The 11,759-nt window shown below is 51.0% G+C and overlaps 1 protein-coding gene across 2 annotated transcripts; it reads right to left on the reverse strand.

The window, feature by feature from the left end:
* Window positions 1–265: 265 nt before the first annotated feature.
* LOC100389598 (glutathione S-transferase theta-4) lies at window positions 266–7,471 on the reverse strand. 2 transcript variants are annotated; one of them, XM_078335632.1, is made up of 6 exons: window positions 7,270–7,471; window positions 6,331–6,488; window positions 5,772–5,859; window positions 3,163–3,313; window positions 2,081–2,257; window positions 266–743 (listed from the first exon to the last, which is right to left on the reverse strand). In XM_078335632.1, the coding sequence occupies exons 2-6, from the start codon at window positions 6,416–6,418 to the stop codon at window positions 546–548; spliced, it is 702 nt and encodes a 233-aa protein (XP_078191758.1). In that variant the 5' UTR covers window positions 6,419–6,488; window positions 7,270–7,471; the 3' UTR covers window positions 266–545. The 2 variants fall into 2 exon arrangements, with proteins under 2 accessions (XP_078191758.1, XP_002743653.1); XM_002743607.6 differs by lacking the exon at window positions 6,331–6,488 and having other exon boundaries at window positions 276–743.
* Between the last annotated feature and the right edge of the window lie 4,288 nt (window positions 7,472–11,759).

An 11,759-nucleotide genomic window follows, 5' to 3' on the forward strand; every position in this document is an offset into this window, starting at 1 on the left:
ATTTTTAACTTGATTCCAGTGTGTCCAGAGAACATACTTTGTATGATTTCAATCTTCTTAAATTTGAGACCTATGACCAAATATACGCTCTACACTGGAGAATATTCCACATGCTCTTTAGAAGAATGCTTGTTCTGCTCTAGTCCGGTGGAAAGTTCTGTTCGTGTCTACTGTGGGCAATTGGTTTACGGTGTTTTTCAAGTCCTCTATTTCCTTGATGATCTTCTGTAGTTTTTCTATTAATGAAAGTGGGGTTTTGAAGTCACCAACTATTATTACTGACAATGCAACTATATTGAACCCTTTACTCTTAAAATTTTTTTGGAAAACTGGAAGGATCTGTGACCACCACCCACTCCCACATCAGACCCTACGCATACACCAACTGTCTGTTGCTCAGCAGCTGTGATGGTTGTTCCAGTTCTTTATTAGGCAAAGAACAGGTTTTTTTGTTGTTGTTGTTTTGTTTTTTTAGCATTTCCTCTGAGGAACATGGCTCAGATTGCTGAGCCAGCCAAGCCCTGCAGGACGGGCTGCACCTAGGGTCACTTGCTCTTCTTCAGCAACTCAGAAATATTCTCCTTGACCACTGGATCCAATGTTGAAAAGTCCCAGTCAGCCAACTGCATTAGTCGACTGTGGGCCTCCATAAAGAGGCCGGAGCCGATACTCAGCTCCACCCGCTTGCGCCACTCAGCTAGCTTAGAGCTGTTCAGGAAGGCATTATAGTTGGCTGCCATGGGCTATAGATAGACAAAGAGGAAGAGGTGGTCATCCTGGGGACCAGCCCCACCTGGGTCCTTGCCCACAGCCTCAGGGGCTCTCCCCATCAGCCTCTGCAAAGAATTAGGCTGCTGTCCCCTAAGCCTGAGCAAGGGGTCACAGACTATGTAATACATGCAGGTGGGGATAGAGGATCCAGAATTCCCCAGGGTCCTTGGTCACTGGTCTTCTCGCTCCAAGTTCTGAACCACACAGAGAGGGCTCCTGGCCCAGGCAGCTTCTACTTCTCCAGCCCGCGACCTCCCATGAATCCTGCCTTCTTTCAGGAAAACCCCTTATCCCAGGTGTGTATATGTGGATGAGGGGGAGACCTCAGTTTTTTTTACCCCATGTTTAACCTCCCACTGTGATCAAGCACAGGGGCTAGAACGGGAGACCTGGCGGGCAGTCTGCCCTGCAGTTTGGCTGGCTCACTAAGGCAGTCTACCCTGTAGCTTGGCTTGCACGCAAGATCTTCGGGAAGCCCAAGATGGGTGAGGTGGTGGGTGAAATGTAAGGGGTGTGGGACGAAGCCTATGACTGAACCCTTGGGGGAGGCCAGAATGACTTTTTCTCATGCTGATCTGCACTGCAAGCAGATCGAAGAGACTAATTTGCATATCAGTCAGAGATCTCTGGGATAGGGAAAAGAACACTGTGTTTCTTGGTCAATCCCCCAGGATCCCGGATGCCTCCTCCTGGGCATAGCTCTGGCCACTCTCTTTGGTGAGTGTGCAGTGCCCTAGCTGGTGTGCAGGATGGCCAGTGTAGACCCTGGCCAGCATCTTGAGAGGCAGAACTGGTCACCCTCCCGTGCATGTAGAGGCCACATACATGCCCCACACCCAGATGTGCCTCCAAACGCACAGTGGATGCCGCTCAGACCCAGCCAGGAGAGCTGTCCTTCACAGCTGTCTGTCTGGAGCTCTGGGAAAGAGACAGGGCCAGAAGGATAGCCAGGAAGCCAGTGAACATTTCCTGGGGAGTCCAGCAAGAGGAGGAGGCATCTGGGATCCTGGTGGACTGACCAGGAAATGCAGTGCCCTTTTCCCTATCTCAGGCTCACCCTCCAGCTCCTCCCACACTGAAGAATCTTTGTCAAGTGTGGAGAATTGTGATCCCTCCTGTTTCATAACATTCTGTGCTTCCTGTTGCCCCCACATTGAGTCCGGGCACCCAGACCTGGCTCCCACAGCCCCTATGGCAGCTCCACCTGCCTTCCCGGCTTCACCAGCCTATCCTCAAGTGACGGCCCCACTGATCACAGAGGAGTTCCACCTCTGCCCAAGGTCTAACCCTCCTCCACCCCTCCCCACACCTGCATTATCTCCACCACGGCCACCAAGTCAGCCAGTGAGATTTGGTCCCCAGTGATGAACATCTTGTCCTGAAGAAAATACTCCTCAAAGAGCTTCAGGCTGTTCTTCACCTCCGCCACTGCGTGATCGATCTTCTCAGCTGAAACTTCCTCCCCTGTTATCTTTGGGATCAGCAACTGGCCAGGGTTGGGAAGAGGAGGGAAACACTCGTGGGCTATCTGCCCTACCAGGTCTCTGTACTCTTGTCTGCTCAATAGCTATTGGACAGTTCCCAGGACATAAAGTAGTTTCACCTCTTTTAGCAGTTCTGATTGGTGGAAGTTCTGATTGCCGGAAGTTACTATGTGTTCACAATGATTTGGTTAGCTCATCAGGCATAAATCCTGTGGTTGATTAAGTGATGCCTGTTACAGGCATACAATTAGAAATAGGGACACATGTACTGGTTGTCATTTTCAAATTTTCTATAGCCTTTCTCTCTCTCTCTTTTTGAGATGGAGTCTCACTCTGTTGCCCAGGCTGGAGTGCAGTGGTCCGATCTCGGTTTACTGCCAACTTTACCTCCCAAGTTTAAGTGATTCTCCTACATCAGCCTCCCGAGCAGCTGGGATTACAGGTGCACGACACCACATCTGGCTAATTTGTTTTGTATTTTTGGTAGAGACGGGTTTCGCCATGTCGGCTAGGCTGGTCTTGAACTCCTGACCTTGAGTGATTCTCCCTCCTCAGCCTCCCAAGGTACTGGGATTACAGTTGTGAGCCACTGCGCCTGGCCTTCTATGGGCCTTTTGACTTTGAGATTCTCTTGTTCAGAATGAAAAGCATGGAATGCTGTCCTGGGGTGGCTAACATCAGCACCTCCTGTATGCCCTTCCCCTTTCCCTACTAAGACTCTTTCATACCCATTGTTTCAATCCACACTCCTGACAGCTCTGCTAGGCAGGCAGGAGAAGGAGCTGAGGAAATGAGGCCCAGAGAGGGAGGGAGACTTACTTTAGTTCACCAGCAGTGATCAGGGCCGGAAGTGGTCTCCAGCCTTCCTGACTCTCTGTCCCCAAGCCCCACAAGTGACCCTGCTCACCTTGAGCCAGACTATCCTCTTCATGGGCAGCTGAAAGGCTGTGTGTTGCCAAGCCATAAACTCCTCCACACGGGCACGTGTGTGCAGGTCTGGCGGGTACCAGTGCAATGGTGCACTGTACTTGCGACACAGATAGGAGAGGATGGACACGCTGCGGAAGGGACCAGTCAGGGGCACTGCTCTTGCCTTCCCGAGTGCCCCTACTCAGTCACCCCAGTGTGACCTGGGCCCAACTGCTAGGGCTTCCAGGGAAAGGAGGAGCCCAAACAGCCCTGGGAAAGATCTTCACTAGAGCTGTCTGACAGTCAGCAAGGGCAGGGAGGAAGACCTGCAGGGTGAGCAGGAGTTGGGGCTGGTGGTAGAGGAGAGTAGGCCAGCAAGGGGAAGAGCACGTGCCGAATCAGGATGCTGAGGGAGGATCACTCGAGCCCAGGAGTTTGGGGCTGCAGTGAGCCAAGGTCGCACCACAGCAATCCAGCTTCAGTGAAAGAGCCAGATCCTTTTTCAAAAACAAAAACAGGCCAGTCACGGTGGCTCACACCTGTAATCCCAGCACTTTGGGAAGCAGATCACTCGAGGTCAGGAGTTGGAGACCAGCCTGGCCAACATGTGAAACCCTGTCTCTACTAAAATGAGAATAGAAAAATTAGCCAGGTGTGGTGGTGCACACCTGTAGTCCCAGCTACTTGGGAGGCTGAGGCACGACAGTCATTTGTACATGGGAGGCAGAGGTTGTAGTGAGCCAAGATTGTGCCACTGCACTCCAGCTTGGACCAGAGGGAGACTCTGCCTCTAAAAACAGGCAAAGAAAAACACATGCTGAAATACCAGGGTAAGGGGAGCAAGGTGAATTTGAAGGAGAGCAGGTGGGTGCAACTGGAAGAAGGGAGTGGGTGACTGGGGAGTGGTGAGACTGAGACACTGTGGAGGCCACAGATGATGGCCCCTGGAGATGCAGGGAGGTTACAGACTTAATTCTTAAGATTAGGCAGTATGTAAGCCAGGCCATGAAAGGATCCACCTTTCTGCCTCGTGATGGAGGGTGAGCCCAAGGGGGCAGAATGGACAACAGGGAGGCCAGCAACTATTGGGAAGGTTGTGGTGTCTGGGAAGGGTGGAGGCCGTGGGAACAGAGGGAAGGGGATGGAGGGGAGACATGCATCAGAGTGAGGGAAGGGGACGGGGGGGTGGGGGAGACATGCATCAGAGTGAGGGAAGGGGAGGGGGGGAGACACGCATCAGAGTGAGGGAAGGGGACGGGGTGGGGGGGGAGCCATGCTTTGGAGGGGACATCCTAGGCCTTGCTGATTGATGGCTGCTATGGGAACCTCCACAGGACAAGGGTTCCTTTATCATCACAGCAGCCATGCCAAGGTGGAAAGGTCAGGGCATGGAGAGAGCTATCGATTAAAAGTGGAGGAGAGACACGGCAACAAGCTGCAAGACTCAGATCTCCTTCAGACCTGATCCAAACAAACTGCCAGGAAAATATTTAGGAGACAATCAGAGAGTTTTGAACAGGCACCAAATGTTAGATAAAATCTAGGAATTACTGTTAATTTCATTAGGTATCCTAATGGTATTGTAGTGATGCTACACTCTATCATAGCCCAGGCTGGAGTGCAGTGGTGCAATCAGAGTTCACTGTTGTCTTGAACTCCTGGCCTCAAGCGAGCCTCCCATGTCAGCCTCTCAAAGTGCTGGGATTACAGGCATGAACCACCATACCCAGCCTGTTGCTTTTTTTAAATTTAAGTTTCACTCTTGTTGCCCAGGCTGGAGTGCATTGGCATCATCTCGGCTCACCGCAACCTCTGCCTCTGGGATGCAAGCAGTTCTCCTGCTTCAGCCTCTTGAGTAGCGGGGATTTCAGGCGTGCGCCACCAGGCCCAGATAATTTTGTATTTTTAGTGGAGAGGGGGCTTCTTTATGTTGATCAGGCTGGTCTCAAACTCCCGACCTCAGGCAATCCTCCCGCCTCAGACTCCCAAAGTGCATGTATTACAGGGATGAGCCACCTCACCCAGCCTTTTTTTTTTTTAAGAACGCTTACCTCTTAGAGGTATGTTTCTAAACATTTATTGATTTATTTACTTATTTTTATTTTTTGAGATGGAGTCTCACTCTGTCGCCTAGGCTGGAGTGCAATGACGTTAATCATGGCTCACTGCAACCTCCACCTAAGCAATCCTTCCACCTCAGCCTCCTGAGTAACTGGGATGACAGGTGTGGGCCACCACGCTGGCTACATTTTGTATTTTTGTAGAGATGGGGTTGTGCCATGTTGTTCAGGCTAGGTTGGTCTTCAACTCCTGAGCGCAGGCCATCTACCCACTTCAGCCTCCCAAAGTACTGAATTATAGACATGAGCTGGCCCGTAGACATTATGAAATGGTGGGGTGTCTAGAAGGCAGGGGAATAGAACTGATGTAAAATGGACCCCAAGTTGGCAGCTGGGCGGTGGGTCTGCGGAGTTCATCATGAACCTTGTTCATCAGCATTCACTCAACTTTAGTGTGCCTGTGAGTGTGGTAAATAGACAGATGCTCCCACTGAGTCTCCCAGGAAGAGCAGAGACAGACAGTGCAAGGGCCCTGGGGAAGACTCACCTTTCAGTTAAGACAAATTTCCCGTCTTTGAGGCTGGGCAGCTTCCTGAGGGGGTTGATGTCAATGTATTCTTTGCTGTGATGGTGACCTGGGAGGAGCAGCGAAGGTCTGAGGCTGTGGGACTCCAGGGGAGAGAGAACTGAGACTCCCAGAGACACAAATGCCCCCCTCTTTTCTCAAGAAGAGGGAACTGAGGTCTGGAGGGACATCGCGGCTCACCCCAGGTCACAGGGCAAGGCAGTGGCAGAATCTGACTGGGATAAGAACTGCTGGCTCCCAGCCTGCCCCACTCTAGGGCTGGTGACTCCCGTGCCTCCTCCCTGTGTCCCAGGACCAGGATGACCCTTTGGCCCAGAAGCTGGAGGCTTCCAGTGCCCACCCACAAAGCAGGATCTGCAGCCACAGCCTCTGAATCACCTGAAGCCCTGAGGGCCTGGGTCCCAGCCCCGCACCCATCACCCTCACTCTGTCCTGGCTTTAAGGAAGCTGGGCCCAGCACACAGCTGGACATCCAAAGGGGAGCCCCTCAGATGCAATCGGGGTTGTCTGAACAGGGAACCTGATGTGGGGCCAGGAACTGAAGCTCTTCCTGGACCAGCTGCCTCCTGTTGGAAACATTTCCAGGGCTCCACTCGCACCCTGTTCATTTCCACAGCTTCTGTGTCTTCCTCTGTGCTCCAAAGGCTTCTGCTTTTGCAGGCTGAACTCTTGGAGCCCCTGTGTGCCCGGGATGGAGTTGGAACCCAACCCTCTGACCCTCACTAGGGGTCAGTGGAGCCCTGAGCCATTTGGAACACTGGGGAGGATGGGTGTAGACAGACTGTGCACTTCTGCCCCGTCTGCCAACCTGGCAGGCAGGTGCTGTGTTCACAAGGTCCTAGACTCCCACCAGGAAGTGAGGGTGCCTGGTGGGAGCCCAGGGAGTCTCAGCCGCTCTTTAGTTTCCCTTCCCCTAGAAGAGCCTGTTCATCTCTGGCATGGGGACTGCCATTAGTGGGGACTGGCTAAGATAGGCTAGACATGGATGCAGCCTACAAGCCCCCTGGCTTCCCTTCCTTCCCTGCAGACCTCTCGGGGGACTCCCTTGTCTCTGTCTCTGCTTCTCAGAAACGCCCCAATCAGGCTGGGTGAGGTGGCTAACACCTGTAATTTCAGCACTTTGGAGGCTGAGTTGGGCTGATCACTTGAGATTAGGAGTTCAAGACCAGCCTGGCCAACATGGTGAAACTCCATCCCTTCTAAAATTACAAAAAGTTAGCCGGGTGTGGTGGTATACACCTGTAATCCCAGCTGCCAGGAGGCTGAGCTGGGAGAATCACTTGAACCCATTGGAGGTGGCAATGAACCAAAATAGCACGACTGCACTACAACCAAAGCAACAGAGCGAGAATCTTCCTAAAATAAATAAATAAATAAAATAAAGGAAAAAATAAAAGCCCCAAGCTATGTGCCCTGCCTCCCCCAGGACCAGGCCTGCTGGGCAGCAGCGGGAGCTGACCTTTCAGCAGATCCACAAACTGAAAGTTGAACGAGATGTCATGCTTCTTCGAGAAGATGTAGACGGCCCGGCAGGGTGCTGACAGCAGGTCCATGTAGAGCTCCAGGGCCATGTTGAGACAATGCCAGGCACCACAGCCACAACTGGCCAGCTGCAGACCTGGGCCTGTGTCTGGCCAGGGCCCCGTCCCTGTGCCCTCTCTGATCTGGGCCAGGGCCCTGTATTCTGGAACTTCTTGTTTCCCTTTGTGTTGTCATAAGGCCAGGGAACCTTCAATTCTTACAAGGCCAGGGAGCCTGCAATTCTCACAGCAGCAAGCATTCTAAGGAGGCCCAGGAGTAGGCTGGGGAGAGGCCCGTGGCAAAGGCAGAGCAGCCTGGACCATACTGTCTCCCCCGACACGGGTGTCTGTGCCCTGTGGTGCCCCCTCACAGACACCCTGTCTGAGAAGGGATTATGCATGGGAATTCCCAGGGCCTGACTTTCCTTGCAGAACCTGATGAAAGGGGCTTTGCAGGATGTAGAATGAGCAGGAGGCAATGAGAATTATCCCTGGAGGCTTCTAGAAGTAGGGACTGGGTCTATCCACAGGCGAATCGAGCCGGAAGTATGGCTAGGAAGGAACTGGGAGAAAGAGACACAGGAGCCTGGGAGCTTTGGGAGCAGTGGGGACACCACCACCAGGACGTCAGGGGGCACTCGGCAGTAAAAATCACAGATGCAATAAAACTCTGTACACATTGTTGTATAATGTACGACAATGTATAGAAATACACCCCCCATACATTATTGCTTCAAATCTAGCACTATTACTGAACTCATAAGAATCCCTCTCCCCACACTCCACTCTCTATAATTAATCTTAACATAAGCCTCCTGTTTATATTAGCCACATCAAGCCTAGCTGTCTATTCTTTGATCAAGATGAGCGTCTAGTTCAAAATGTGCACTAATCGGTGCACTATGTGGAGTGGCCTGAACAATCTCACATGAAGTCACCATAGCTATCTATTATCCTCCCGTCAGTCCTATTAATAAGTGATTAGGAGATTTTTTGCAGATTTCCACTGCATTCAGATAGCCCCAGCCTTCATGCCCTCCTGCGGTATACACGGGACCTTCCAGTACAGCCACAGCAAGGCCAGGTCTATGTGTGGACATAGGTGGCATCACTATGTTTGGGGTTGTAGCACTCTGTGGTATTCGAAGTCTTCAGTCCATATCTTCCCCCAACCACATACGGTTTGTCATCTAGCACTGCAACCCCGAACTGTAGCCTCCTCCCATTCATATTTGCTACTGGAGTCCACACATTTGTACAGAGATCACGCTTTTCAATGCTTGTTGCTCCTTTTGTTGAATCCATTCTCTCAACTGCAAAGAATGTACCAACAGTTGACTTCCTAGGTTTTGTCTGGGGACTTTCTACCATGGTCTTCTCTCTGGTAATGAATGGTTTCACTGCTTCCATAATTAGTTTCTGACATTCTATATCATCCCCAAAAAGTACATTACTTTCCATGTCTGCCAGGAACTGTGGTGCAAGAAGAGGTGGCCCAATATAAGCCAAAAGTTTGCTTCGATCTTTGTCTGTAGCAAATCATGACAGGCCCAAGTAAGAAGTGCATTCAAAATTGTCTCATCATCAGGGATGTTCGTGTCATCGCTAGCCTAGAGCTTTGCAATTTCACTGGCTGTAACAACACAAACTCCTGGTTTCTGATTACTTCCACGAAATGCTCAACAGTAGAATTGTGAGCCACTTTGTGCAAATCTGTCCAACCTTGGGCATCAGCAAAGGAATGAATTTCAAGACAGTTGGATGGGTGAAGTTATTTCGTTAAAAACTCACAGCATGCGGCTGGGCACAGTGGCTCATGCCTGTAATTCCAGCACTTTGGGAGGCCGAAATGGGTGGATAACTTGAGGTCAGAAGTTTTAGACCAGCCTGGCCAACATGGTGAAACCTCATCTCTACTAAAAATACACAAAATTAGCTGGGCGTGGTGGCAGGTACCTGTAATCCCAGCACTTGGGAGGCTGAGGCAAGGGAATTGCTTGAACTCAGGAGGAGGAGGTTGCAGTGAGCTGAGATTGTGACATCGCAGTCCAGCCTGGGCCACAGAGCAAGCGAGACTCTGTCTCCAAACAACAACAATGAAAAAAAAAAAAAAAAGGAAGAAGACAAGCTGTAGATAGCAACAGGCACTCGGCATTATCTTCTTTTTTTTTTGAGACAGAGTTTCGCTCGTTACCCAGGCTGGAGTGCAATGGCGCGATCTCAGCTCACCGCAACCTCCACCTCCTGGGTTCAGGCAATTCTCCTGCCTCAGCCTCCTGAGTAGCTGGGATTACAGGCACACGCCACCATGCCCAGCTAATTTTTTGTATTTTTAGTAGAGACGGGGTTTCACCATGTTGACCAGGATGGTCTCGATCTCCTGACCTCGTGATCCACCCGCCTCAGCCTCCCAAAGTGCTGGGATTACAGGCGTGAGCCACCGTGCCCGGCCATGCATTATCTTCTTTGAATTCCAGGCAGCCTGTACAAGCATACTGGCTCAAGGACCCTGATGAATTTGGTTCTATTCCTTCCGTTATTATTTCTTCTTGTCTTGCTTCTCTGACATCCTTAGTAAACATGGCAGCAAAACAGTCTGAGACAGAGGAGAACACCAGTCTGTGAGCTGGAATTCTGCCATCACCAGCAATCAAAATTACATAGCACAACTGCTTATGTTTCAGATAGTTTTTCATTTTTTTAAAAATGTTTGTTTGGCATGATTAAGGGCATAGAAAAATTCATCTGGCCAGGTACGGTGGCTCATGCCTGTAATCCCAGCACTTTGGGAGGCCGAGGCAGGTGGATCACGAGGTCAAGAGATGGAGACCATCCTGGTCAACATGGTGAAACCCCGTCTCTACTAAAAATACAAAAAATTAGCTGGTCATGGTGGTGTGTGCCTGTAATCCCAGCTACTCAGGAGGCTGAGGCAGAATTGCCTGAACCCAGGAGGCGGAGGTTGCGGTGAGCTGAGATCACGCCATTGCACTCCAGCCTGGGTAACAAGAGTGAAACCCTGTCTCAAAAAAAAAAAAAAAGAAGAAAAAAGAAAAATTCATCTGATGAACATGGCAGAGGTGGCCAGAGGTAGCACTGGGCGGTGGCGGCTAGGCAGGGGGAGTGGGGAAGCAGGGGCCTGGCCAGCAAGCTGAGGAGAGGGATGCTGGACCCCTCTCAGGCCCCAACTCCTTCCAGGGCAGCCTCACCCCCCACGCTGGCTGCCTGGAGTGAGCCACTCCTGCTCCATCAAGCGGCCCCAGGCCAGGTGGGGTGATGTCATGGGGTCGGGGACCTGCTCACCAGTCAGTCCCGGCCTACAGAATGGTAAGCATTTTTGTACTAAACATATCTAAACATAGAAAAGCTGAAAAGCTACAGTAAAAATATGGCATTAGGCATTATAATCTTTTTTTTTTTTCTTTGAGACAAGGTCTCACTGTTGCCCAGGCTGGAGTGCAGTGGCATGACCATGGCTCGCTGCAGCCTCGACTTTCCTGGGCTCCGGTGAGTCTCCCACCTCAGCTTTCCAAGTAGCTGGGACTACAGGCAGGCACCACCATGCCTGGCTTATTTTGTATTTTTTATAGACAGGGTTTCACCATATTGCCCAGACTGGTCTCAAACTCCTGGGCTCAAATGATCCACCCGCCTCGGCCTCCCAACGTGCTGGAATGACAGGAGTAGTGATTCATCCGCATTATAATCTCATGGGGACACCATTGTATATGGGGACACCGAAACGGAAATGAGGTGCATGACTGCACTTCCTAAGGTCTTTGCCAGCAAGGTGACAGTGCAGGCTTTCTTCAAAAACCTTGATTTACACCTAATCTCCTGGCCAAAAAGGATGGCAAGGCTTGTTAGTTGGCAGAGGCTATGCCCTTTTTACCTGCTGAGGATAATATATATGCTCCAAGATTTCTAGTTAGTTCAAGTCCCCATAATCCAGGGATCACTCAATCCAGGGATGAAAGGTTCAGAGATGCCAGTAGGCATAGGGCAGCCAAACACTCAAAAGAAGTGAATCCATACCTCCTATTTGGAGTATACTCAACTTTATAAGAGGTAAAAGGCAAGAGGTACTGCTTTTCCTCCCTTCAATCCTGTTTCCTGACAGATTTTTCCTTAAGTTTTATTTATTTATTTATTTTTATTTTTTTGAGCAGAGTCTCACTCTGTTGCCCAGGCTGGAGTGCAGCGGCACGTCTCGGCTCACTGCAACCTCTGCAGTGAGGCTCAAGCGATTCTCCTGCCTCAGCTTCCCGAGTAGCTGGGATTACAGGGATACGCCACCACACCTGTAGGGTCCAGCCCTGCAGGGTCCTGTGCGCTCCTCTCTGCTGGTGTGGAGACGAGAAACTGTAGAAATAAAAGATGCCCCATCCATACAGGGCTGAGGTGGTCCTGGGGGACTCGGCCTTCTGGG

This window comes from Callithrix jacchus, chromosome 1 (genome assembly GCF_049354715.1).
Source record: "Callithrix jacchus isolate 240 chromosome 1, calJac240_pri, whole genome shotgun sequence".
NCBI classification, from domain to species: domain Eukaryota; kingdom Metazoa; phylum Chordata; class Mammalia; order Primates; family Cebidae; genus Callithrix; species Callithrix jacchus.

Coding starts and splice junctions, on each gene's coding strand:
- LOC100389598 (XM_002743607.6), bottom strand. CDS start 7,381: ATGGCCCTGGAGCTCTACATGGACCTGCTGTCAGCACCCTGCCGGGCC. Junction 5,860..7,269: donor GTTTGTGGATCTGCTGAAAG/GTCAGCTCCCGC, acceptor TGCTCCTCCCAG/GTCACCATCACAGCAAAGAA. Junction 744..2,080: donor CCGTGGTGGAGATAATGCAG/GTGTGGGGAGGG, acceptor GTCTATCTATAG/CCCATGGCAGCCAACTATAA.